Genomic DNA, 26240 nt, shown 5'->3' with positions numbered 1-26240 from the left:
AGTACTCTCTAGCTGAAGGACGCGGCCGGGGGCAATTTTCCCGTGTGGGTGTGTAGAGGCGGCGGGTGGTTTTCTCTAAGAGATGGGACTCGGCGCCCCCCACCAAAACTACCTTACGGTCCGGCATCCCCACCAGGATGCCAAGCCCCGCCCCTTACGTCACTTGGGGGTTCCCGGGGGGAGCTTAACCCTTAGGACACCAAACGCGGATACCGAGGAGCTTGGGATTCCCTGCTCCCCCACATTTGATCCCACTCCTCCAGTTATTCCTCTCATCTTCCTTTTCCTAGAACTCTAGGAGTTCCCTGTTCCCTCTCCTTTCTGAGTGAGCTCCCCATTATCACCCCCTCCAAATGACGAGATTTCTCACTTGCCACCGGACCCCCGGCTACTATATTTAGACACCCCCACTGCAACCAGGGGCTAGCCGCCTGGTTTCTTGCTGAGGAGCCGTGAGGAGGGTGGAATGCGCCCCGCCCCTCAACGCCCTCCCTTTCCTCCTCCCTAACCCCCTCCCAGCCTGCTTGGCTGGGATTTCTGGGAGGGAGGGGGGCAGGAGGGAGAGGAGCCGTCTGCAGCCAGAGTCGGGCGGCCTCGACTTGGGTGGGCCGAGGAGGGACTGAAGTCCTGGGAAGGCGGGTCTGGAAGAGGGGGCGGTGCTTACTCCCAGGGGTTGAGGGAAGGGGGTGGGAAATTAGGGACATCAAGGGAGTGGGGATCCGAAGTTCAGGAACCAATAAGCGTCCCGACCCTTCTTCGTTCAGGCAAACTTTGCTGAAGTTAAAAAAGTTGGGGAACTCTTCCCTACACCCATGTGAAGAGGGATACCCTAAGGGTGAAGGGAGAGGTACCCTCCATCCCCACATGGCTTCCAGGTCCCCGGCAGAGGGCACCGAAAGAGGAATGACAACAGAATGGATGGGATGCAGTTTTGGCAGGGAGGGCTGCTGTCTACAATCTGGAGGGATGGGGTGCCGGGGGAGGGAGGAGCTGTGAAACTGCTTCCTTCAACCGGGTGAGTCACAGGGGGAGGAGTCAGGAAAAGAGCCCCCCCACCCCCACCCCACCCCATCCAGCTGCCAGCCAGCTGTGCCCACCACCCACCTCGACTGAATGCCAGGGTCAAGTGGGGGGTCTTGTAAGCAGAATTGGGGCTGGTAAGGGAGGGGTCATGGTCCGTAATGGATGGGGGAGGCTGGGGTTGAGTTGTGGGGTTCGTGCTTCTGGCCTCATCTTCCCCCTCCCTCAGCCTAAATCCCATCATCCTGGGATCACCCACCGCGACGCCTCTAGCTCCCCTTCCCACCCTACCACACCCCACCCTCATTCCCCGGGAGTCTGAGAAACGTGGAGTGGATTTCAAACTGAACCGAATCTGTGAGTGGAGTAGGCGAGGGAAATTGGTTCTCAATATTTCTCTCTGTCTCTTTCTCCCTCCCTCCCTTCCCCCATTCCTCCCTCTCCCCGTCTCTCTTTTCCCCCCTCTCTGTCTCGGTCTCTCCGCGTGTCTCTGTCTCTGTCTCCCTCCTCCCTTTCTCTCTCTTGCTCCCCCTCACCCCCGTCTCTCTCTCTCTCTCTATCTCTCCCTCTCCTACCCCTACTCTTTTATCTGTATCTCTCTTATCGCTTCTCCTCTCCTCTCCTCTCTCTACCCCAAGACGAGGGGTTGGGGAGGGGGTGGTGGTAGAAGGGATCTTCTCCATTTCTCCCAGGCAGGCAGCACACTACCTAAGCAAAAACTCCTGTGGCTCCGCCCCTTCTTCCTTCACCGCTGCCTCCAGGCTGTGTCTGACTCTCCTGAGATTATCTTCTCTGTACCCCTCCCTCCCGCCGCCCCAGAGCCAGGCGGTAGGGAAGGAAAGAGGGGGAGCAGCTTCGCCTCCCACTGTGGACCAACAAGCAGCCTGTTCTCGGGGACTGTTGCGAAGGCTCCCTCTGCTGAACTACTGTGCTACTGCAATCTGCTTAGCAGGGGACCAAGGAGGGGAGAAGAATTTAGGAGTGAGGGAGGCAGACAAATCTCTATTAAATCGGGGGAAATCATCCAGTTTTGTACCCTCCTATTTACTCTATCACTGCTAGTGTCTGAGAAAGCAGGCAAGAGCGTGAGGAAGGAGTTAGGTGACTCTAAGAACAATCATATGTGTGTATATATTAACAATAATGGCATTTATGTAGCACTATAAGCCTTGTTTCGTCTCATTGGAGCCTCACAACAGCCCTTTTCACGTTTTCAAATGAGGAACCTGAGGCTAAAAGAGTTGCCTAAGGGGACAGAGGGAGTAAGCCTATGAGACAGGATTTGAATTCCAGTCTTCCTGATTCTATCCGGTCCACCACCCAGATGGCCCTCACCTAATCACCTTGGGAAAGTGAATGGGACTATGGTAACTAGCTTCCACACGTGCTTATGCATGGTTCTCTTCATTCCTGTGCTCTGTCTTTCCTAACTAGAAGCAATGTGGGACAGTGGGAAGCGTGCTGAAGAGAATCTGAGGGGACCTAGATTTTAATCCTGTCTCTGACACTTCCTATGTGATCTAATTGTGCCTCAATTTTGTTTTCTTTTTTTTTTTTAAGATTTTTTTTTTCCTTTGGAGGGGAGGAGGCAGGGCCAGTTGGGCTTAAGTGACCTGCCCAGGGTCACACAGCTAGTAGATGTGTCAAGTGAACTCAGGTCCCTCTGACTCCAGAGCTGGTGCTCTACTCACTGCGCCACCTAGCTGCCCCCTCAATTTTCTTAACAGTAAAATAGGTGTAATAATAATCTACCACATAGAGTCTTTAGTGTCAAATGAAATAATTTAGCAAAGTGCTATATGACTGTCAGTTATATGTTTCACATACATTCTTGGTTCTTATTTTATCCTTATCTTTACTGGCAAAGATTCTCTTTTTGCAAAGTGGTCACACTGTGTGGTTTGCCCAGAGCCCTGTACTTACTAGAAATGTCCAGTTACCCTTGCTTCTTTATGTCTTGCAGGTCTCCCTCCCCTCAACTTTCCTTCGCCTGCTCTTCACCTGAGGCACCATGTTCAACTCCATTACCCCTTCTGCCATCAGTAGCTATGGAGAGTCTTGCTGTCTACCATCCCTCCCTAGTCAGGGTGCCCAGGGCATGGGCACTGAAGGTCAGTGCAAACCACCTCAGGTCTCTAGAAAGTTGGAAAACAACACCCAGTCCAGACCCCAAGATCTGGGTTGAAGCCACTGCTATCCCGTGCCTTTATTTTCCTATCTGTAAGGGTCTTCAGTAGGCTGGCCTTTGCCTTGAGCTTAAATTTTGGTTGTAGAGACCCTAGCTCTATACCCTGGCTACCTTCTTTGCTTCTCTTAACTTCAGTCTCTTCAGCTATTGAATAGGAATGACATTTACCCTAACTGCCTCACAAGGTTGTTGCGATGATGAAATAAGATGCTGTGAAAGCTTGTTGAAAACTGCTGCACATGTTCAAATATATCAATGAATGAATGAAACATTTATTAAGCATTTAATATGTGTAAGGTGTTATATGGTATTAAGGGAGGTTTTTACCCTGGAGGAATGAAGATTTTTGGGTGGGAAGAAATATGGGCTGGTTCACTTCCTCCATCCTCTCACCTGGCACTCTTCTCCAGGATTGACTGGCCTTTCCTTCTGCCATCAAACCAACTTCATGTCCAGTCCCCACAGCTATGGGCCAAGTCGAGAGATCACCAACAATACTGAGGGTGAGGCCCTAGGCATGTTTTTCCCTCAAGGACAAACTCACCCACGCCAGTGCCAGGAGAGAACAAGAGGGCTAAAGTCCTGATGCGATGAGGGTGGATCAGCAGGGGTCACAGATGGGTTCAGGAAATCACAAATGGGATGTTTGGGTTAAAGATAGAATCAGGAGGTCAAAATTGGGGGGCTGGAGGGTCAGAGTAGTATTAGTGGGTGATTTTTCTAGATAGTTGAGACCCTTGGGTTGGGGACAGGGGAAGATACCCCAAACCCCACCTCACCCCACTCTGCTATACCCATCCCCCCCTCGATGTCCCCTGCCCCAGCCCCGATCTTTCCCCCAACCCGGAATGCAGTCAAGCTGACCAAGAAGAGGGCACTGTCCATCTCACCACTGTCAGACGCCAGCCTGGACCTGCAGACCGTCATTCGAACTTCACCCAGCTCCCTTGTTGCTTTCATCAACTCAAGCTGTGCCCCCCCAGGGGGGTCCTATGGGCACCTCTCCATCGGCACCATCAGGTGCAGGCAGCTCTGGGGCAGGGGGCCCCTCAAAATATTCACTCAGATTCCCACCAAAAATTGCCAACTCCCGCCCCAAGATCCTGATTTTGACCATTCCAAAGGCATTCTGCAACTCCCTCAACACTTCCACAAATACCCTTACAACTTTCCTATCCTTCCCTAAGACTCCCAGAAACCCCTTCAAACAGCCCCTCAGAACTCCCTAGCATTGTCCTGAGATCTTAACCCTAACCCCCTCCCCCTTCCACAGCCCATCTCTGGCATTCCCACCCCCGATGAATCACCAAAAAAGGGCTACTCCATCCTTCATGGCCCCACCCTGTGGCCCTCATGACCCCGCCCAGGGTAGGCTGAGGCCACCTCTCCAATCCCGGGGGCCCCTCCAGAACTATCAGGTAAGAGCCTTCATCATATTTCTCTGTCTGCTCCAACTCACCCTCCCTCACCCTACACCCCTCCTTCAGAAGAGCACAATGAGAAGGTGAAAAGAAAGAAAGAGGATGAAAAATGGTTTTAGTCCAGAAGGGGAGAAGTGTGGAATCTTGAAGCCACTGTTCTTTGGGAAGTGAATGAGACACCCCTAGTTGCATCTGTGAACTCTAATGCTACCTCAGCCTCTGCTCTCACCACCACCACTCCCAGTGATCCTGGGAAGAAGTCCATGAGAGAAGGAGATTGACCACAACAATGAATGATCTCGGTTATCGAGTATTTGTGGGGAGGGGTCAACAGGCTCTGGGAAACAGAGGAGGCTCCCCCCACGGCCTACTCTTATTCTTGCTATTCTCTCCTCAACTGGGAAGCTGAAATCTGAACTGAACATGCTGGTCAGCAAACGCACTGAGGAGCCATCTGAAGGCAATGTGTCTAGTCCCAACTCCACCGGCACACAGGTAAAGGGGGAGGAGAAATGGTGTGTCATTGGAATGAACATATATCTCCTCCACCCTCCACCTCTGTAACCTTTGCCCTGCGTCTGGGGCTATGAGGTTGATGGTTTAGTAGGAAGAATCCTGGACTTGGAATCAGAAGACCAGTTCCCAGCTCTGTCCCTGGTTGTGTGACCTTGGACAGATCACATCTCTCTGAGGGTCCTCTGTTTCCTCATTTGTCAAATGAAGGCTTTGAACTAGATAATTCTGAAGGTGCCTTCCACATCAAAATTCTGTGATTCTATGATTCTCCTACATCTTATTGTTCCACAATTTAAGCGGAAGAGAGTGGAGGGAAGGGCTGGGGACTCAAGCAAGAAGGCTTAGGAGTGGTACAGCCTTTGCCTCTCTTACTCCAGGATGCTCTCTTGGGATTGATGGATGGGAGGGAAGAACTGGAGAAAGAGGAAAAGCCAGAGCCTGAATGTGTATACGAGACTGATTGCCGCTGGAATGGCTGCAACCTTGAATTTGAATCACAGGAGCAGCTGGTGCATGTGAGTAGTGATTTGGGGAGACAAGAGTGTGCAGATGGTTTGGGGAAAGCTTCTCCCATGAGTCTGTGGAAGCAAATGGTAGAAGGTGTCAGGGGCCAGTTATTTTTGTTCCGGAACAAAGGTTTAAGAGTGGAATAAGGGATAAGGAGGGCAGACAAGAGAAGCAAGACCCAAATATTGATGAGAATATTAAGGGAGTGGAAACCTGAGAAGTATAGCATGTTTTCCCTCCAGCTGGACTCCTCACACCCTGCCCTTCACCATGAGAAGTGGGAGTGGTGGGGGGGTTCTGGGAGAGGGAGTTTTGGAGAAGTAAGATCCGAGCTTGGTTCTCAGGAAGGGAGAAAGTTCCTATTCCTCCTACTTCTCTCTTGAAACTCATCCTCTCTCCATCCACAGCACATCAATAGTGAACACATCCATGGTGAGAGAAAGGAATTTGTCTGTCACTGGGGAGGATGCTCCCGAGAGCAGAGGCCATTTAAAGCGCAATATATGCTGGTGGTTCACATGCGAAGACATACAGGGGAAAAACCCCATAAATGCACGGTGAGATGCCACTGCTGCCCATACCCATGGAACAAAAACAATTCAGGTTATTATAGCTCTTATCCAAGGCTCTCCAGCCCCACACATGGAGACGAAATGAAAGAAGTACAGGATGAGAACCCTGACCCCTTCAATAATCCCACCCACAAGACCACCTTCAAACCCAGATATCCCCCAGACCTCCCACTCTGAAAGACTTGAGTGAGAGGCACTCTCTTCTTAATAGCCATGTCTATTCAAACTGAGAGACCATCCCCTAAGTCCCATATTTCCTCCCTAACTCTTGACATTGCACATTCCCAGCTTTGGGGACTCCCTCAATTCCCCCATCATCTTCTCTCGTTTTAAGAAATGCTTCCTGATCCATGTTCCACTTGGAGGGGCTTCCTTCTGTGTCCCTAGTTTAAAGGCCTTCTGTCTCCCCAGTTTGAGAGTCCCCTTGAACTCTTTATGTCCCCTCAGTTTGAGGGGTGCCGGAAGTCCTACTCAAGGCTTGAGAACTTGAAGACGCACCTTCGTTCACACACCGGTGAGAAGCCGTACGTGTGCGAGCATGAAGGCTGCAGTAAAGCCTTCAGCAATGCCAGTGACCGGGCCAAACATCAGAACCGGACCCATTCTAGCGAGGTGAGATCCTGCTAACTCCCAAGAAGAGCGCTTCCAATATAAACACACTTAACTTAGAGAATGTTCTTATTGGGCTATGGTACCCCCCCATCCCAATCCTAAGACACGTCCTCACCCCCAATTCAAAGAACCCTTTCCTGATGACACACACACACACAGTCACACTCAACCCCGAGACACCCTCTCAGTCCTCTCCCTCACCCAAGTCAACATACATGGCAAAAGCGCTACATACATCAGCTGTCCTCCCCATGCAATGATAATCGCTACCATCGCCCCCTTGCAAGCCATAAAGTCAAATAGCTAAGCACACAAACAAGACCCTCCCCAGAGGCCCCCTTACCCTAGAGAGACTTTTGTGTTCTTCCTTAGTTTCCTCAGCTTCTCCAGATATTGTAGCTTCACGTTGGTCAGGGACGTCCACCTCCATCTTGGCAGCAAAGGTTATTGTGCCTCCCCGGTCACCATCCTCTGTGACGTAGGGGGTGGGTGACTTGGAGCAGTAGTTAAAATGGAGCAGGCCCAGAAATCAAGCTCTGTACTTCTTTTTCTGTCACCCTCCACTTCCTACATGCCTCTTCTGTGTTTTGTGTCCCCTTATCTTAACACCCATATTTCCTTATATCCCCTCTTTGCTCTGACCCAACTATGCCACCCTATGATTTTTCTGGGCAGCTAGGCCGGTTCAGTGGATAGAGTGCCGGGTCTGGAGTCAGAAAGATTCATCTTTCAGAGTTCAAATCTGGCTTCAGACACTTACTAGTTGTGTGACCCTGGGCAAGTCACTTAACCCTGTTTACTTCAGTTGCCTCATCTGTAAAATGAGCTGAAGAAGGAAATGGCAGACTACTCCAATATCTTTGCCAAGAAAACCCCAAATAGAGTCACGAAGAGTAGTACATGACTGAAACGATTGAATAATGACAAATGATTTTCCTACCCTCCTAATCCCTGTCTTCCCCTTGTTTCTCCTAAAATTCGTGTCACTCCTGTTAGTCTCTCCTCTCCCCTTTTACTCCGATAAACTCATTATGTCTTCTCTAGGACCATCCATTCCTCCATGTCTCCTATGAGCTCTCATGCTGACCTACGTATTTCTTTGGGATTTTCCTATGCCTATGTTTTCCCCAACTTGATTCCTGACATAAACCACATTCTCCCAGGTTTTCTTCATCTCCCTGAATAATTACCACCTCTTCCTCCATCAGTGTTCCTCTTATCACTACACCATATTTTTACTCCACTGTTATCATGACTCTTGTTCTTTATTCTTCAACCCACCAGAAGCCATATGTTTGTAAACTGCCTGGCTGCACCAAACGTTACACAGATCCCAGTTCCCTCCGAAAACACGTCAAGACAGTGCATGGCCCGGATGCCCATGTGACCAAGAGGCACCGAGGAGATGGTCCACCACCCCGGGTGTTGGCCCTTCCAAGCTTAGATCTCAAAAGGGAGAGAGAAGGGGGCCCCAGCCGGGATGAGAGCAAATTGACAGTGCCTGATGTTGCCCTGGTGAGCCACCTTAGTTCTTCTGTGTCTTAGCTAGGATCTGCTGGGACAGGAATCCTTACTGGCATCCCTTTCCATCCATTCTCTCCCACCCAACCACATGGATACATGAGTATTACCCAATTTATCTCTCCTTGTCCTTGCTATGTATAGTCCCCATTCCATCCACATACAACCCCCAGTATTAAAAAGTGAAAATGCCCAAGTGAGAGATGAGATTAACATTTCTTCCCCAAATCCAGAGATCCTCCATTTTTTGTGTACACCTAGTCATTTGAAGCAGCGAGGTGGTGCAGTGGCTGAAGCTCCAGGCCTGCAGTCAGGAAGACCTGAGTTCAAATGTGGCCTCAGACACTAGTGTTGTGGCCCCAGGCGGATCACTTAACCCTGTCTGCCTCAGTTTCCTCATCTATAAAATGAGCTGGAGAAGGAAATGGCAGACCACTCCAGTACCTTTACCAAGAACACCCCAAATAGGGTCATGAAGAGTAGGACATGACTGAACAACAGCAGTCACTAGGAAGGTTTCTAGATGTTTCTTTTCCTCCTCACCAAATAGAATGTCAGCCCTTTGTCTTCCCCCTTGCTAGAGATAGGAATGAATTTTAGAGTTTAGATATTTTTTCTTCAGAGCCTCCCTCGCAGCCTCAACTCTGCCTCCTACCCCAGCATCTAGGAGATCTGATTAGATGAGCTTCTTCCTCTCCAGCACTTTCCCCACTTCTTCTAGCTATCCCAGCATTCTAGGTCTTCCCCCACCCCATCCTCTAGATTCCTAGATGCTAAAGTGGACACAGGACTTCCTGTGTCTCTCTTAGATTAGGGGACTGGCTTTTGTAGATAAGGGGAGGGAGAGGGAATAGATGGTGACCCTCTGCCTCTTGTGTTCCCTTTAGAAGCCACAGCCAAGTCCAGGAGCGCAGTCGTCTTGTAGCAGTGATCATTCCCCACTGGGTAGTGTGACCAACACAGATAGTGGTGTGGATATGGCTGGCACTCTGGGGGGCAGCACTGAAGACCTCTATAGCCTGGATGAAGGCCCAGGGGTCAGTGGCGCTGGGGGGGCTGGGGGTTCAGAACCCGGACCTCCCAGCCTATCGACCCTTCGACGGCTAGAGAATCTGAGGTTGGATCAACTCCGGTCAGCATCTCGTGGCCTTAAACTGCCCAGCCTGATAGGCACTGGTGAGACCCCTGGTGTGAGGGAGGACATTTGAATGGGGAGAGGGGTCCATTCTGATTCTTGGGGAGGAGATATTTGGGGTGGGCCGGGGGGGATTTCCCAGAATTCAGAACAAAGTTTCTGGTTAGGATTGGCAAGGGCAGCCTTTGGGGCTGATGGGCAAAGGGAGATGTCCCCATCTTTTTTCTCCTCCACCATAGGCCCTGCCATGTCTGGTCGCCTGGGGCCCCCATGCTCTACTGACTACAGAGGCAATAGTAACTCCAGCAGCATCAGTACTGCCTACACCATCAGCCGCCGCTCTTCCCCTTTTCCTCCTGCATCACCCCCAGAGCATCCTGTGCCCTGCCAAGGCCCTCCTCCTGCCCAGCACTACCTGCTCCACGCTCGATATGGCACATCCAGAGGGGGCAGTGCATCGCTATCCTCAACACCCACTTTGGAGAGGGTAGGGGGCCCCCCAGGTCCCTCATGGAGGATTGGTGCTGAATATCCTGGTTATGGCCCTGGTGTAGGGATTACTCGGAGAGCCAGTGACCCTGCTAGATCTGCTGGGCCACCCCCTCCAGCCAGAGTACAGCGGTTCAAGAGCTTGGGCTGTGTCCACACCCTAGCCTCTGGAGCCGGAGTGGGACGTAACTATGAGACCCACCAATCCTCCTCAGCCTACTCTCCTAGACCTCCTAGCATCACTGAGAATGTTGTCATGGAAACTCTAGGGATGAGTGAGGAACCAGAGAATGGAGATCCTCTGATGAACAGTGGCTTAGATCACTATGTGGACTTCTCTCCAGCCAGCCCTCTAGGTTATGGGGCACTTGAGGGGATGACATCTGAGTCTTATGGACCCAGGGGTCTGGGCCCCCCTGATGATTATGGTTCTAGCTCTTGCCCTCAATCCATGCCCTACTCCAACCCTCCCCCAGGAGCATGGGGTGAGTTCACCTCCCCGACAAGGCTCTACCCAGCCCCCAAGGCCACAGTAGGTAGTGGAGGGGAGTACACTCAGTGCCCTCAGCTTGGACCTTTTGGACAAGTTCACGTCAAGCCAGAGCAGGAGTGCCTGATGGACACTGTTCCCCCAGGGTTGGCACCTTGTCTCAATGTTCACCCTGCTCGCAGTCCCTCACTCCCACATTCTTCATTCCCCCAGCTTCCCCTCTCGAACTATACCCAGTCATCCTCCTATGCCCAAGCACCCCCTAATAATTCTTCAGCGTCCCAGGCTGGCCCTGATTTTGTGACCTCCCCCAGCTCCACAGGGCAACTCAAGACTCAGCTTGTCTGTAGCTACGTGCAATCTCAACAGGCACTTCTGTGGGAGGGTGGAAGGAGAGAAGACGCCTCAGACCAGGACCTTCCTTATTGGAGCCCCAAATTCCTTGGAAGGCCTCAAGTTAGTTCAGAGCATGCCAAGAACTCAGTGACCATGTACACTTCCGCTTTGACTCCCACCTTGCTCCCTCACAAATCAGGAGCATATCCTACCCTCCCACCATGCCAAGGGAATTTTGGGGTGGCAGGGGAGAGAAGTCCCCAGAAGGCAATACCACCTCGATTTCTGCCTCCTCTGCCCACTTGCTATGGGCCCCTGAAGGCAGGGAGCAACAACCCCAGCTGTGGTCACCCAGATATAGGGGGATTAGATGGGGGTCCCACCTTATGCCCTCCCCCAGAAGGACAGCTGTGCAACCCTTTGGACTCCCTTGACCTAGATAACACACAACTGGACTTTGTGGCTATTCTAGATGAGACTGAGGGTCTAAACCATTTATCTCCCCATCCTGAGGGTAGTACCCCCCACCCTCCACCTTCCTCTGTGCTCCCCAACATGACTGTGGGTAACATGAGTGTCTTATTGGGGTCCTTGCCTGGAGAGACCCAATTCCTCAATTCTACTGCCTAAGAGGCCTCAATTTGTAAAAAGGTGGAGGCTACATTCCTTTTCTATTAGAAGATCTCAGCACAGGGAACTGGGCTGGAAGACTGACTGTACAAAGTTTGTATATATTTTAGGGAGGATTCTCCTTGAATTTAATAATGATACAATTTCCTGACAATAAAGAAACTGCTTAAGAAGGATCCTTGTCCTCCAGTGTTGTTGTAGGGGAGAGGAGGAGCAGGGTGAGATGGAGAGTTCAATTCAATTTAACAGTCATTTATTATGCACTTGTTACGTACTAGGCACCATGCTGGGTGCTGGGGATTACAAGGAAAAAGAGGAGGAATCCTTCCCCTGAAGGAGCTTCCACTCTATAGGGGAGAAGCAATATGTACACAGATAAGCCCTAAATTTGTGCAAGTTAAATGCAAAATAACATGAGCTTCAGCAAGGTAGAGCATGATGGGACTAGGCTGGGGGAGACGGATATGGAAAAACTTCCTGTAAGAGGCATTTGAGGTGGACTTGGAAGGAAATCAGGAATTCTATGAGGCAGTGAGGAAGATAGGGGGGACAGCCTGTGCAAAGATGTAGCCATAGAAGATGGAATGTTGAGTAGGGAGAATAGTCAAAAAGGCCACTTGGCTGGAAGGTGGAAGGAATTAGGGGAAGTAGCATGAATCAGTCTTGAAAAATAGGTTGGAACAAGATCGCAAAAGACACCAAATGCCAAATGGAGGAGTTTTATCTTAGAGGCAATAGAGAACCGTTGAGTAGAGGAGTGACAGAGTGATACCTATGGGAGACAAGAGATGGGGAGAAGAGTGGTGTTTCCCTTGTCCTGGCCTTTTTCTTTTCCTCTTTTTAAAAAACTGATTATTTATTTTTAACATTTAAAATTTTTTTTTGAGTTCCAAATTCTCTCCCTCTGTCCTGTCCTTCCCCTACCCACTGAGAAGGCAAACAATACGATATCAGTCATATGTGTGTGTGTGTGTACATACACACATATACATATATGTATATGTATATATACATACATATATGTATATGTATACATACATATACTATGTATATGAAATCATGTAAAACATTCATAATAGGCATATCACAAAAAAGCAAGAAGAATAAAGTGAGAAAATTATATTTCAGTTTGCACTCAGAATTTATCAGTTGTCTGGAAGCATTTTTCATCTTAAGTTCTTTGGAATTATCTTGTGTCATTGTATTAATCAGAGTATCTGAATCTTTCACAGTTAATATCATTACAATATTGCTGTTACTATGTACAATGATCTCCTGGTTCTGTTCATTTCCCTCTGGATCAGTTCATAAAGGTCTTGCTATGTTCTTCTGAGACCATCCCCCTTGTCATTTCTTATAGCACAATAGTACTCTATCAAAATAATATATCACAATTTGTTAAACCATTCTTCAATTGATGGGTATCCCCTCAATTTCCAATTCTTTGCTACCACAAAAAAGAGCTGCTGTAAATATTTCTGTACACATCGGTCCTTTTCCTTTTTCTTTGATCTCTTCAGGGTACGGACCTAGTAGTAGCATTGCTCGGTTGAAGGGTATGCACAATTTTATAGCTCTTTGGCCACAATTCCAAATTGTTCTCTGTGATGGTTGGACCACCAGTTCTCAGCTCCACATTAGTGTGCCTAATTTGTTATTTCTAATAGTTGTGAAGTGGTACCTCAGAGTTATTTTAATGTGCCTTTCTCTAATCAATAGTGATTTAGAACACTTTTTTCATATGACCATAGATAGCTTTGGTATCTTTTTCTGGCAAATACATGTTCGTATCCTTTGACCATTTATCAGTTGGGGAATGGCTCTTATTTTTTTATAAATTTGGCCCAGTTCCCTATATATTTGAGAAATGAGGACTTTATCAGAGAAACTAGCTCCAAAATTTTTTTATATTATTCATTGTCTATAGTATCTTTTTGTGTTATATACACCATTGTCCATAGTACCTTTAGTACTATATTATCTCTTTTAATTAGGTCTATTTTTGTTTTTGCTTTGTCTCAGGTCATGATTGTTATTCCTACCTTTTTTACTTCAGCTGAAGCATAATAGATTCTGCTCCAGCCCCTTATTTTAATTCACTGTGTGTTTCTTTTTGTTTCAAGTGTGTCTCTTGTAAACCACATAGTGATGGATTCTAATCCATTGTGCTATCTACTTCCATATGAGCTCATTCCATTCATGTTCAATTATGATTGCTATGCATTTCCCTCTACCCTTTTTCTTCTGTTTATCCTTTTCTTTCTCTCTTTTTAACCTCTCTTCAAAAGTCTGTTTTGCTTCTGACCACTGCCTCCCTTAATCCATCTTCCTTTTACCATCCTCCCTTTTATTTCCCTCCTCTCCTATTTCTCTGTTGCATAAGATGGGTTTCTATTCCTAACTGAGTGTATATATATATATATATATATATATATATATATATATATATATATATATATATATATACATTCTTCCCTCTTTGAACCCATTCTGATGAAAGTGAGGTTCAAGTATTGCCCTCCACCTCCATTTTCCCCTTCATTATAAAAGTTCTCTCTTGTGTACTTCTTTTTTGTGATAATTTTCCCCATTCTACCTCTCCCTTCCTCCTTCTCCCAATGCATCCCTTTTTCTCACTCCTTCATTTTTTTTAGATCATCCCAACATAATTGATTCACACCTGTGCCCTCTATGTAGACACCCTTCTAACTACCCTAATAATGATAAAGGTCTTACGAGTTATGGGAATCATCTTTCCATATAGGAATATAAGCAATTTAACTTTATTAAGTCTATTATGAATTCTCTTTCATGCTTATCTTTTAATGATTCCTTTAAGCATGTTTGAATATCAAACTTTCTATTCAGCTCTGTTCTTTTCATGAGGAATGTTTGGAAGTCCTCTATTCCATCAAATACCCATTTTCCCCCGAAGGATTATGCTCAGTTTTGCTGGGTAAGTTACTTTGAGTTGTAATCCTAGCTCTTTTGCCTTCCATAATATCATATTTTAAGTTCTCTGCTCCCTTAACATAGAAAATGCTAAATCTTGTGTGATCCTGACTGTCCCTCCACAGTATTTAAATGGGTTCTTTTTGATTGCTTGTGATATTTTCTCCTTGATATGGGAGCCCTGGAATTTGGCTGTCATATTCCTGGGAGTTTTCATTTGGGGATTTTTTTCAGGAGGCGATTGGTGGAGTCTTTCAATTTCTATTTTACTTTCTGGTTCTAGAATATCAGTGCAGTTTTTTTGATAATTTCTTGAAATATGATGCCTAGGCTCTTTTTTTTTGATCATGGCTTTCAGGCAGCCCAATAATTCTTAAATTATCCCTCTGTCTATTTTCCAAGTCTGTTGTTTTTCCATTGAGTTATTTTCACATTTTCTTCTATTTTTTTCATTCTTTTGACTTTTATTATTTTTGATGTCTCATGGAGTCAGCTTCCACTTACCCAATTATAATTTTTAAAGAATTATTTTCTTCATTAAGCTTTTATATTTCTTTTCCCATTTGGCCAATTCTCCTTTTAAAGGAGTTCTTTCATTCAGTGAATTTTTGTACCTGTTTTCCCATTTGTCCTATTTTGCTTTTTAAGGAATTCTTTTCTTCAGTGAACTTTTATGTCTCCTTTTACCATTAGCCTTTACCATTAGCCAAACAATTTGGTAATTTACCCTAACCAAACAATTCTGTTTTTTAATATGTTATTCTCTTTTACCAAGCTGTTAATTCTCTTTTCATAATTTTCTTGTATCACTCTCATTCCTTCCCCTCCTCCCATTTTTTCTTTTACTATTCATCTCTTTAACTTTTCCAGAAATTCTTGTTGGGCTTTGGTCTAATTAGCATTTTTCTTTGAGGCTTTGGGTGTAGCTGTTTTCTTTGTTGTTGTCTTCTTCTGAGTTTGTGTTTTGGTCTTCTCTGCCACCATAGTAGTTTTTTATGGTCAACTTCCTATTTTGTTGTTGTTTCTCATTTTCCCAGCTTATTTCTTGACTTTAGACTTTATGTTAAAGTTGGGCTCTGCTCATCTTGGGATGGGATAGCTGTTTTCAGAGCTAGTTCTGGAAGTCTACAAGTTATTGATGGGTCTAAGGTGGTGTGATCTGGAGAGATGTGTGGACACTGCTCTTCTAGTCTGAGCTCTGGTCTTTCCCCAGGAAAGGCCCGTTTCCCTGCAGCCACCAGGACTAGAATTCCTCTTGGTCTTGGAACTGTGGCTAAGTACTTTGCTCTCCTGTGGCCACAAGCATTCTCTCTGCCTTGGAACTGTAACCAGGGCCCCTTCTCCATCTTGGAACTGTGACCCAGAACTGCCAGTCAGTACTGGCTTCATCTAGCGCCAGCAAATGGTCCTCTGTAATCTCTTTCTGACCAGTTTTCTGACTCTCTTACCATCTCTGGGCTGAGAGCTCCCAAAGCTGCTACTGTTACCATTGTAGCAGGCTCTAAGATCCACTGCTGTTGCTGCTGCTGCTGCTGCTGCTGCTGCTAAGTATGCTCTAGGTTGGTCTCCACCCCAATGTAACAGATCTCTTCTGCTGAACTCCTAACTTGTGTTAGTCTGGAAAGATATCTCTCCCTGACCTTTTGTTGGCTCTGCAGTTCCAGAATTCAGTTTGAGGTATTATTTTAAAGTTGTTTGGAGGGGAATGTTGGGAAAATTCTGTTGGCTTGCTGCTTCTATTCCACCATCTAGGGCCCTGCCCTAGCCTTCCAGTCCAGAATCATGGAAATGAATATAAGGGGGATAAATGGGGAAGCCCACAAATCTTCTGGACCAGGTGACTTCTCTAGCCCTTTTTTTGTGGAACATATCCTCAAGCTCCTCTCCCTTACTAAAGGGCATACCTAACCCAGCAACTCCTAATTGGTCCCTTAGTTTCCTTAAATGGAGTGCTGTTGAAGACGACTGGCAGCTGAGTCAGGAGGAACCTCCCCCTCAGCAGGTGGTAGAAAGACTCCACCCTCTCTTCTGAGTGTATTGTTTTGGGACTTTGCCAGCTTTACTTTGGACTTTCAGTAAGGAGGGAAAGGGATTTCTCTTCCATCTTCATCCTGCATTGGCAATGGTGGCTATGAGTACATGACAGCAAGAACATCTATTTGCTACTTGAACCTGAGACTAAACTTTAAATCCCTGGTTGTCTCTACTGTTTTTCTTTCTTCCCTGAGCACAGGTCTGCTACCCACAACCATAGATCCTGGGATGGATCTTTTCCAACCTTGGCAGCTACTCACAAGTTTAGAGGTTCCTGAGTTTTTGAGTTGGTGATGGCTGCCCAGCACAAGATGCCTCCATCAACAACACTACTCCAGGAAAAAAGAGATGATCACAGGATTCATCCTGAAACTAGGAATAAAGAGCTATGCCTGGTTGGACCAGAAGATCTTAACCTTTTCAGCAGCTTGGACAGTACAGATCCAAGTTGAATGCAAAATATTTGTTCAGCAGCAGCAGCCCCATAAAATGTCTTTACTTCTTGGGGATTCTATAAACAGCTGTGATATATTATTGTTTTATTTTTTAAGTCTTTGTTAGTACATGGATGAGTCTTTTGTAATTTAAATGTAACAGCAGCTTCAATAGATACCCAAGTGAAAGCAAATAGCTGTCCTATACCTGATTTTGTAAATTAAGTACCTGTTCTGAAAGGGACTTTCTTACTCACCTTTGGGGGAGACAGTAAATAGGAGCTGTACCTAAGTTTTATTTAATAGATTTCCCCAGAGTTCTTGTTCTTGATGGGGGCATAATGAGCCAGAGCAATGAAGGAAATCTAATACCCTTTCTTCAGGGTCAGGTCACCCCCAGGATGAATCTGGGGTATATGTGAGTCCTTCTTTATTGAAAGTGACCCTGATAAACCCCCCAAATCATGAAGATAAAATTAGGTGATACAAAATTTAAAGGGTATAACATCCCAGACTCCCCCAACAAAGAACCTCCTCTCCCACTTAAAAAATATCACAGGTTCCCTTAATAGGGAAATCCTTAAAATGGACATCACCCATCGAAACAGATATTCTCCCTAAAACGTATCTGACAAATGGAGGTTTGCTAACAGAGGGAAGTCCTACTCAAATGCTATGGCTAACAACTAGAAGGCCTATTCCTCCTGCCCCCCATTTTCAGATTTGAGGTCATCTCAATAATCTTGTATAGGGCAGAGTCCAGGATTCACGGGTTAGGAAAGAGACTGGTGAAGTCATTCAACAGCAGCTGAACCAGCTGTCCTGGGTAGACGACATGGGCAGCTGGGTCAGAGGTCTCTTGCTCTGGTCTTAGCAATGTCGGTCCAAACACAATACCCAAGTTATGTGGGGTCATTCGGTTCTTGTCTGCATGTGCTATCACCCTGGGGATCAAAGTCAGAGGGATAATGGGTATCACTCTTCACATCACATAAGCACAAGCCACTTTGGGGTAGGAGAGCTAAAGGAAGCAAGGAAGGAGGAGGAGGAGGGAAGAGAAAGGGAAGCAGTAATTTTTCCTTATGTTTCTAGTCCTGCCTCTCCTGTCTTACTGTATTTCCCTCTGGTCCTTGACCTCTAATGACCCTTGCTAATGAAATAAATAAATGAGGTAAATTATAAAGCACTTAGCACATAGTAGGTACTTAATATTTATTCTCTTCCCTTCCCTGATGATCAGGGAATTGCCATTTTCCCCCTTTTCCACAAATACAGATGCTCCCTCAGCTCCACCTGTACATCTGTCTTCACCCGAGATCAGCTTCTACCTGGACCTCTCCATTTGCAAGGAATTTCTCCTCTAGCCCCTTCCCTCCCACACAGATGTTCCTCCACCATTACCTGCATAGATGTTCTAGGAGGCACCGAAGAGTGTCTTGATTGGGCTTTGGCATTGAGCCTATGAGCTCTTGTACCCGAGATAAGCGCTGCTCTGATTCAGGAAGTGCTAGAGAGAGAGAGGGTAATAGAAGTAGGGATGGCGAAGGTGCTAGAGCCTATGTTTAGGGTGGGGCAGACTTAAGGAATGACTTTACTGAGCCTTCTGCCATTGGCATTTCTTCCACACACTAAAGAGCATATCTCCTTCTCCTACCCAGGAGTTGAAACCTTATTTCTTACTTCCCATTTACCCTTATATCAAAAGTCCTTCTAAATTCCCACCCCCTACCAAGGACTTCTCGAAGGGGTGGCAGCAGTGATGGAGGGACCAAGGGCTGGGGAAGCTCCCGAAGAAAAAGCTTCAAGGCTCCAGTTACGACATGGATGTCATCCCACTCTGCACTGTCCAGATCCAGGCGGCCCTCTGTAGGGGGAAGGGTGTGGGAGTGCAGAGAAAGGCACAGCATGGGTTAGGGGAACACAGAAGGGATGAGAAGCTTAGGAATTAGGAGGAGGACACAAGCATAGGCTATCTGGGGGCTTAACACAGGGAGTTGAGAGGTTGGGGACAACCCATCCAGGTTGAGATTGCTTTCTAGGGGAGGGCTGAAGCTGGGAGAACATGGAACACTCAAAAGATGTGGAAAAATTGGTGGGGGAAGCTCCATGTAAGTACCTTGTCCTGGCTGCTCAGGGAACAGGTATCTTCCATCAGAGGTGACTGCTCGTTCTGCCAGATACAAGGTGGGGAGAGAGGTCAGTGCCAATATGCAGGTCCCTAACAATCATTCCTTCTAGTTAGTGTTGAGATATTTCTCCATCTCTCAAACTTTCCAATTGGGTCCTGCTATCCCTCCCCAATCTCCCACATACCAGCACCAATACTTAACATCTGTTCCTCTTACCTCTGTCCACCAGGAACCGAAGTTTCTGGATTATAGCCAAATTCCCACTGACTCTGTAAATACCATCCACATCCAGACCTAAAGGTGGGATGAGACAAAGCAAAGGAGTGAACCTGGGAACGGGCCTACCCTCTCTCCAATCCAGTTTTCACACACCTGCCTGCATCTTCTGTTCCAATCACAAGGGCTCAAAAACCTTCAGAGACTCCCAACATCTTCTCCCCTTAAAAGTACCAATTTCTGATCCTGGCATCTAAATTCTTCTAAAGTCTGCCTCCTGCCTCCTTTTCCAATTTTATGTTACTCCCCTTCACATATCCAAGTTTCAGTCAAATTAAAATACTGTCCACTCCATTTTGTTCTACCTTCTGTCTTGGGTCTTTGCTGATAATTAGATAGATGACTCCATTTCATCGCCCTCAGCTGAACTTGCTTTCTTCCCTTAAAGCCCAGCTCAAGTGGCACTTTCCTGGGTCAGAAAGAGTTACTTCACTTTCCCCTCTTCACCACGTAAGTGATCTGTCCCTCTACAGAATCCTCTTACCGGGACTTAACAACAGCATTTATCTCATAGGTACTTATGATTCTTTCCCCCTTCAATAAGATTGTATGCATCTTGTGAGCAAGGTCTGTGAGCTCACACTAGCCCAGTCTCTTTAACTTAGCAGAAGCTTAATACTGGTCTGCTGAATGAACTGAAGATCTGAGGGAATCAGGAAAGTGTAAAAAGGAGTCTAGGAAATGTGTGGGTGGAGGGGTACAGAGGGCCTGGGGTGGGTGGGGCGGAAGGCTGGAAAGTTAGGCAGTGCCGAACAGAGGCCACAGAAAAGAGATTTGGGGAAGAGTAAGGAGTTAAAGGAAGTTTGTGTGTGTCATGGGGTGGAGGAGGGAGTGGGAGGCTGGGACTCTATGGAAAAGTCACCTCTCTTGTCCACAGTATCTATGCAGAGCCTGAAAAAATTTGGCACAGTGCTCCCTTCTCTCTTGCACAGAGACTCCAAGTGGCAGCCAAACACCTGGTCTGGGAGGAGCAGGAGAAGAGATTCCTATTAGTCTGGGCAGCTTATCCTAAACATCAATCCCCTCTCCTCCTTACCTCCCTTCCACCAACTCGAAGGGACCATTATCCCTCTTCTCCCACCCTATACCTCGGAGCAGTCCCCGTTCCTGCAGACTCTGCAAAGGAGGTCTCTTTGCTATCAGCCTTTTCAGTTTGTTCTTCACTCGATTCTGCTCTTCAGGGCCCCGACCTGAGGAAGTAGGGTTGGGTTAGAAAGCTGGGAGGGGGAACTGAGAAAGGCCCAAGACCTCCTTGAGCATCCTGGGATGCATCCCCTAAGTGAGGATTAGTCACAGTAGTTCTGGCCCAACTCATTCCCTGACATCTGGCCTTGCTCTGCCTCCTGACTCAGGCTGTCCCACTAAATTCAGTTGTATTTTTTAAATCCAGTTTCTTACAAGAGATCCTGTAGCTTCCTCCTCGACGTCCTAGGAGGGACTTCGGCTCTGGCTCCTCATCTTCTTCACCCTGGCTCAGCTCCTCAAGCTCCCCTGGTCCAGACCCAGATAGTCGCAGTTCCAGAGGGTTCTCACGCTCCTGGAATCAGACAGAGCTTGGTATTAGGATGGAGCAGGGGTCCAGGAACTACTGCTTGGGTGGGTGGGGGGGAAGTGATGAGCTAGGGAGAGACTGTTGTCCCCAACCCTGGGAGATTCCTGGAGTCTGGAATCTTTGTATGTTCAAATTTAACCCTTAGCTCCAACGTTAGTCTCATACATTCCCCTAGACCCCCACTCCTCCTCAAATCCTGTTTGTTTGCCCAAACCCCTCTGCCCAGCCTTATCCCCGGATTTCCCTCCCAGACCCTACACCCTGGGTTCTTGGCCCCCTGACCAGACGGTCGATGACCTCCCGAAGTGCCCGGTGCCAGGCTCGGAACTCTGTCTCATCATCAGACTGCAGCAGGAACTCATGTCCAGGAATAGTACGCACCTGAAGGTCAGGCCCGAAGGAAAAGTTTAGTGGTGGGAGGATGTGACTTGGGGAAAGACAGAGGAAAGAGGAAAGACATATTTGGGAGATATGTGGGGTCTGGTTTCTGGAAGTGGAGAGATGATGGGCAGGGCGATATCAGACAGAAAACCAGGACAATAATATATATCACCTAGGAGGGGAGTGGGATGGACAATCACTCACATGGAGGACATTCTGGCGGCTGGACAGATGTCTACCATGGGCCAGAGTTGCCCCTCTTAAGTCCACACTGCTCTCTGGCCGACTGCCAGCTGGACCCTGCATGAGGGTAGGGTCAGGAGAGAAAATTGAGACCATTACTATCTCCCTCTCAGGGCCCCTAATTCATTGGGGTGTCAATGCTCACCCAAGAGTGTAGGAAGGGTGAAATGATGGTAAGCTCCTCCCAACTCACTTTATACCGCTCCCTGACCTCCTCATTATCTTCACCACCACCACCACCACCTCTCAGTTTTCCAATCCAGTGGGCAAATGGGGGAGAAAATGTAATCGCCACTTGTCATCCCTTCCCTCCCTTCCTCACTGTGCAGACCCTCTACTCTAACACCCCTTTGCCCAGCACACAGAACTCTCACCCATACAGCAGGAATTGAAGTTGGAGGAACTTTGTAGAACACCAAGCTATTTCCTGCCAACACCACCCAGGATGAACCCCAGTTCTTCCTGTAGGGAGCATTTGGAAGATCATCACACTCCAGGGAGATAATTCTCCCTATCAACACCTTACCTCCTAGATCAGGGTATTCTTATGGAGAGACTTTGGGAGTCCATGAACTTGGATGGGAAAAACATCCTATCTATATTTTCACTAACTCTCGGTTCTCTTCGTGATCCTATGTATTTTATTTTAAGCATTTAAAAACATGATTGTGAAAAGGGGTCTATAGGCTTCACCAGACTGCCAAAGGGGTCCAGAACCCAAAAGAAGATCTCAGATCTGCACTCATCTTTCAGTTCCCATCCTCCATGACCAGCTCCCCAATCCCCACCTGAGCTTCCGGCCTCCCTCAGCAATCTTTGTCTTGTTGAGCATGCCAGACTTCTCCACCTCCTGAGTAAGGAAAGACAGAAAAGTTAGCATTAGACCCCACAGAGGTGTGTTCCAGGGGCTCAGGAGTTATCCCAGAGGAGGTTCAGTTTATTTGCTTAGACATTCCTGAAGCCCAGGAACCATCTCCAGAAGGCTGGCTGGGTATTTTGGGAGAAGGGGAGGGTTGGTCTGAATTCAAGTAAGCAAGCATTTATTATGCTTGGAAGGGGTGTGTGTGTGTGTCTGTGTGTGTGTGTGTGTGTGTGTGTGTGTCTGTGTGTGTGTGTGTGTGTGTGTGTGTGTGTGTGTGTAATGTGGGGACCAGCAGATAGCACAGTGTCCCGGCTTATTTTCTAAGAGGGAGGGGGAGTAGCTGAAGATGAAAAAAGTATATAGACTGATAAGTATCACTCGAAGTTGTGAGCGAGGTCAAACAAAGTGCTCTATGAATATTCAAGAAGGGAGAAACCACTTTCTACCGTAAAAGTGGCAGTAGAGATGGGGTTTTAGAGAAACGTTTGGACAGGATCCTAGAAACCCCAAGGACACAGGACAGTTAAGGCGGTAAGAGAGACTCACGTGAGGGTCATCCAGGAGCTGAGGTTGGGATCTACGGGCGGGGGAGCCTCGGGAGTTGTCCGAAATGGAGGTCTGGGAGGAGGAGCCGGTGAGGCTGAGTGAGGACTGAGAGAAGAGATGGGAACCGTGGGCGTAGGAGAAGTCAAGCCTTCCCATCTCAACTCCGGAGTCCGGAGGAAGGGGGAAAGGAAAGAGTACCTCTCAGAAGCAGGGGGTGGGCGGGGCACAAAGGAAACCGCGAAGTGGAGAGGAAAGATCAACCCTGGGGCAACCGAGTTGGGGTGTTTGTTTTGGGGGGAGTGTGGAGTTTGATGGGTGGGGCAGGCTCCCAGAGCAAAGGGAGGACTAAATATCTTCGCTGGTGTGCAGATGAGGGAGTCAAAGATATCTCACTTGAGTGGTGAGCTTCTCCCACCTGATTGTAGGGTCCCGCACCCTTCTCCTCAGCCTGCTGGGCTTGGGCATCTCTCCCCAGGTGCGGGGTCCCTTCCATGGAGTCAGGAGTCTGGTCGTGTGGAGGAAAGGGGAACAACCGAAACTAAATGACTTTGCAAAACAGTCTCCCCAATCTCTTCACTTCAAAGGAGGGGTTCTTAACCTGTACCCCAGGAACTTCCTTTTTTAAAAAAAATTGATAACTTTTTGCTATATGACTTATAATTTGTTTCCCTTATGATTTTACATATTTTATGCATTCGAAAACATGATTCTGAAAAGAGGTCCACAGGTTTCCCCAGATCGCTGGAGAGTACAACGACACAATAAATCTTAAGAACCCCTCTGCTTTAAAAGGTTTCCACAGACCTTCATTCTGCGTCCCACAATTGGGAGGGATGAGAAAATCCCTCCGAGAGAAAGTTTCACCTCGAGAAGGGGGAGGGGCGGAGATGACTGAGGTGCCGGGAGCAAGAGAAGGGGTTGCAGCACACTGCAAAGAGGAAGGCCTTTCTTTTTCACAGTTGAAAAGTCTCACCTTTTCACGAGCTCTTCGGGGAGGCTTCCAGGATGCCTGTCCAGTCAGTGAGTGGACGTAGAAACAGCGACCAGAGTCGAGGTCCAGATGCTGCTCCCAGAAGTCCAGCCGCTGTAGCGGGGGCCGAGTGGGGCCTGGGGGTGGTGTGTGGGAGCAGCGGCGCAGGTCCACCAGGTTACAGTACAGAGGGGGCTCGGACATGGGGGACCAAGGTCCCGACTGCTGGGGGGAGGGGGAGGAAGAGAAGATAATAGGATGCTAATCCAAACTCCTCCTTAATTTTGTTTCCTCTTCTCCACAATCCAATAGCCCTCTCCTCATTGCCCCGGGCCATTCAGATCGGTTTCCAACTCCAATCCCCTATTCCCTATATTCTTACCACCAGCTCCTGACTGGGGTATCCCAGGTGCTGGTAGAGTTGTCCTCGGCCGTTTCTAATCCTCTTGCTCCCCTCCCCTTAACTTTACTCCTACTGGCTTCCTGTTGCCAACTTCCCCCCCAACACACAACCCTAACCCCAAGGCTGAAGGAAAGGGGAACATGCTGCCTGCTTGGGGGGGTGGGGTGGGGTGGGGCAGGGAGGAGCTTAGGGCTCCACCCACCCACACCGCCTGCTGTCACAGAAGAGACAACTTAAACTGAGCCCCCTAACTTCGGGATCTAAAGAGGGGATATTCTCCGTTCCCAAGGAGGACAGCGTGAATGCGCAGTGACAGACTGTAATGGGAGGTGAGAAGTTTAGGCCTCAGAGAAGAGGGAGTATTCCAATGACCTGAGACTTTGGGGTGGATGGACATAGCAAGGGAATGAGGCTATTTGTTCATTTCAGAAGTGTTCAGAGAAGGCAAGGAGTCATCGGGGCGGAGGACTCAGAATTAATTGGAATGATTTTAGGGGGAAGAGGGGAATTTCTCACTGTGTTGGTGTTGGTCGCAGTTCTCAGGTCTTCTTGAGAGTGCAAATGCCCAGTCAGTCCATCTGAGAGGGATTGCAGCGGGCTGGGACTCAGTCCAGTTGCACTAAGACTTCTTCGTATTCTTGGCGGAAGAGGAGGCTGCCAGGACTGGCTGGGGGATTTACCCTGGGATGACTGAGGCACAGACAATTCTCCCAGGGAAGAGTGAAATCGATTTGGTTCTGGTGACAGAATGAGGGAGGGATAGATGCGTAACCTCCCAAATTTCTGGTGGCCTCATATTTCTGGGGGTCCAATTAACTTGGGCTGGGCAATAGAAGGACAGAAGACAGAGAGGGAACATAGTGGGGAAGTGAAATGAGAATGGATGGGACTTGAAATGCTAGAGACCTGGGGAGTGAGAGATTGATGGGAAAAGTTAGAGCTGCTTATTAGAGATATGGGGATCATTTGGAGAGAGATATTGCTAAAACCCCATGAAAAGCCAGTTGAAATAAGAATCACTCATTAATAATTAGGGGCATGGTAAGAAACTAGGGAGTTATTGAAACAGGGAGACTTACTGAGGGGTGGTAGGGCTGGGTGAGAAGAGGAGGTTTCACTTACTAGGGGCACAGAGGGATTGGCTAGCAGTAGTGGCAGAGGCCCTCCGAGTGGGTGTAGACTCTTCAGCCACATATGCAGCAGGGACAAAAAGGGGTCGGGCATTTCGAGGTGCTCCCAAAGGCCTCACCAACCACCAGTCTGGGTTGGTCTTTCGAAGCAAGAGGAATCGGTCACCTTCAGCCAGAGACACCTGCTGGCCATCTGCTCCCATGTAGGTGAAGCCATATAAGATGTAGAGGCGGGCTCCCCGGGATGGGCCGTGGGTCCCCACCCCAAGGGTGTCCCTGGTTCCTGGCCACCATTTGCCAGAGAACATGGCAATTAGAAGTCTCTGGTCACCTGTGGAGGGGAGATGGCATCAGATACCTAGAGTGAGGTAGAGATTAAGAGCAATAAGACAGAAGGTCAGGGAATTTGGGTGAAGAGATGTTATGTTGTTAACACTGGAGTCAAAGTATGGTACATTAGTTCTTAGAGTGCAAAAAGATGATGGGATTTAGTGAGAGGTCCTCGGAAGAGAACCTTGGAAGAGCCCAAGACCAGGTGGGTGGTGTGCACGTCAGAGAAAGAGAGGATGTGGTCAGAGGGCTGGGTCAGGGACTGGGTGACTGACAGGGACAGGAAATCAGAGGAGCAGCATTAGCTGTTATTTCTTCCCTTATATGTCTTTCAGGGCCCATTGTATCCAGTATTGAAAAATCATTGATCCTGGTTCCCTCAGCCTGGGCTGGGGAGAGAAGGAGAAATGGTCTGGATAAGGCCAGAGGTCAAACACAGGGAGAGATAAAAGCAGACACGAGGAGACAAAGAGAAAATGACTGAGCTAAAGACACACAGACGTTGAAGTTTTTTTTCACTATCACTTCAGACTTAAGGCTGCCTATTTCCTGTGCTGCCTT

The 26240-nt window shown here is 47.9% G+C and overlaps 2 protein-coding genes across 5 annotated transcripts; one reads left to right on the top strand and one right to left on the bottom strand.

Annotated features, from left to right (window-relative positions):
- The first annotated feature begins 3031 nt into the window (after positions 1 to 3031).
- GLI1 (GLI family zinc finger 1) lies at positions 3032 to 11437 on the top strand. Of its 2 annotated transcripts, XM_036761724.1 has the most exons (11): positions 3032 to 3131; positions 3619 to 3711; positions 4033 to 4228; positions 4482 to 4626; positions 5035 to 5124; positions 5523 to 5660; positions 6060 to 6209; positions 6672 to 6836; positions 8121 to 8351; positions 9245 to 9533; positions 9732 to 11437. In XM_036761724.1, the coding sequence occupies exons 1-11, from the start codon at positions 3032 to 3034 to the stop codon at positions 11435 to 11437; spliced, it is 3303 nt and encodes a 1100-aa protein (XP_036617619.1). The 2 variants fall into 2 exon arrangements, with proteins under 2 accessions (XP_036617619.1, XP_036617620.1); XM_036761725.1 differs by lacking the exon at positions 3619 to 3711 and having other exon boundaries at positions 4063 to 4228.
- A 5566-nt stretch (positions 11438 to 17003) lies between these two features.
- On the bottom strand, positions 17004 to 25657 carry ARHGAP9 (Rho GTPase activating protein 9). Of its 3 annotated transcripts, XM_036760357.1 has the most exons (17): positions 25342 to 25657; positions 24736 to 24956; positions 23820 to 24041; positions 23253 to 23351; positions 22847 to 22951; positions 22227 to 22288; positions 21813 to 21900; positions 21400 to 21495; positions 21097 to 21195; positions 20661 to 20799; positions 20351 to 20452; positions 20125 to 20223; positions 19203 to 19280; positions 18974 to 19027; positions 18587 to 18721; positions 18259 to 18364; positions 17004 to 17801 (listed from the first exon to the last, which is right to left on the bottom strand). In XM_036760357.1, exons 1-17 carry the CDS (start codon positions 25655 to 25657, stop codon positions 17624 to 17626), a joined length of 2199 nt encoding a protein of 732 aa, XP_036616252.1. In that variant the 3' UTR covers positions 17004 to 17623. The 3 variants fall into 3 exon arrangements, with proteins under 3 accessions (XP_036616252.1, XP_036616250.1, XP_036616249.1); XM_036760355.1 differs by lacking the exons at positions 24736 to 24956; positions 25342 to 25657 and having other exon boundaries at positions 23262 to 23351; positions 23820 to 24035; XM_036760354.1 differs by lacking the exons at positions 24736 to 24956; positions 25342 to 25657 and having other exon boundaries at positions 22847 to 22918; positions 23262 to 23351; positions 23820 to 23900.
- Between the last annotated feature and the right edge of the window lie 583 nt (positions 25658 to 26240).

The sequence above is a fragment of the Trichosurus vulpecula genome, chromosome 5 (genome assembly GCF_011100635.1).
Source record: "Trichosurus vulpecula isolate mTriVul1 chromosome 5, mTriVul1.pri, whole genome shotgun sequence".
NCBI lineage: Eukaryota > Metazoa > Chordata > Mammalia > Diprotodontia > Phalangeridae > Trichosurus > Trichosurus vulpecula.
This window is presented reverse-complemented; position numbering and strand designations above follow the sequence as displayed.

Excerpts from the sequence above, each read along its gene's own strand:
- GLI1 (XM_036761724.1), top strand. The coding sequence starts at position 3,032 with ATGTTCAACTCCATTACCCCTTCTGCCATCAGTAGCTATGGAGAGTCT. Across the intron at positions 3,132-3,618 it reads CCAGGGCATGGGCACTGAAG|GATTGACTGGCCTTTCCTTC; the intron begins GTCAGTGCAAAC and ends ACTCTTCTCCAG. Across the intron at positions 3,712-4,032 it reads GATCACCAACAATACTGAGG|CCCCGATCTTTCCCCCAACC; the intron begins GTGAGGCCCTAG and ends CCCCTGCCCCAG.
- ARHGAP9 (XM_036760357.1), bottom strand. The coding sequence starts at position 25,657 with ATGTTCTCTGGCAAATGGTGGCCAGGAACCAGGGACACCCTTGGGGTG. Across the intron at positions 24,042-24,735 it reads CTGCGACCAACACCAACACA|CAGTCGGGACCTTGGTCCCC; the intron begins GTGAGAAATTCC and ends CCCTCCCCCCAG. Across the intron at positions 22,952-23,252 it reads CCTACAATCAGGTGGGAGAA|TCCTCACTCAGCCTCACCGG; the intron begins GCTCACCACTCA and ends CTCTTCTCTCAG.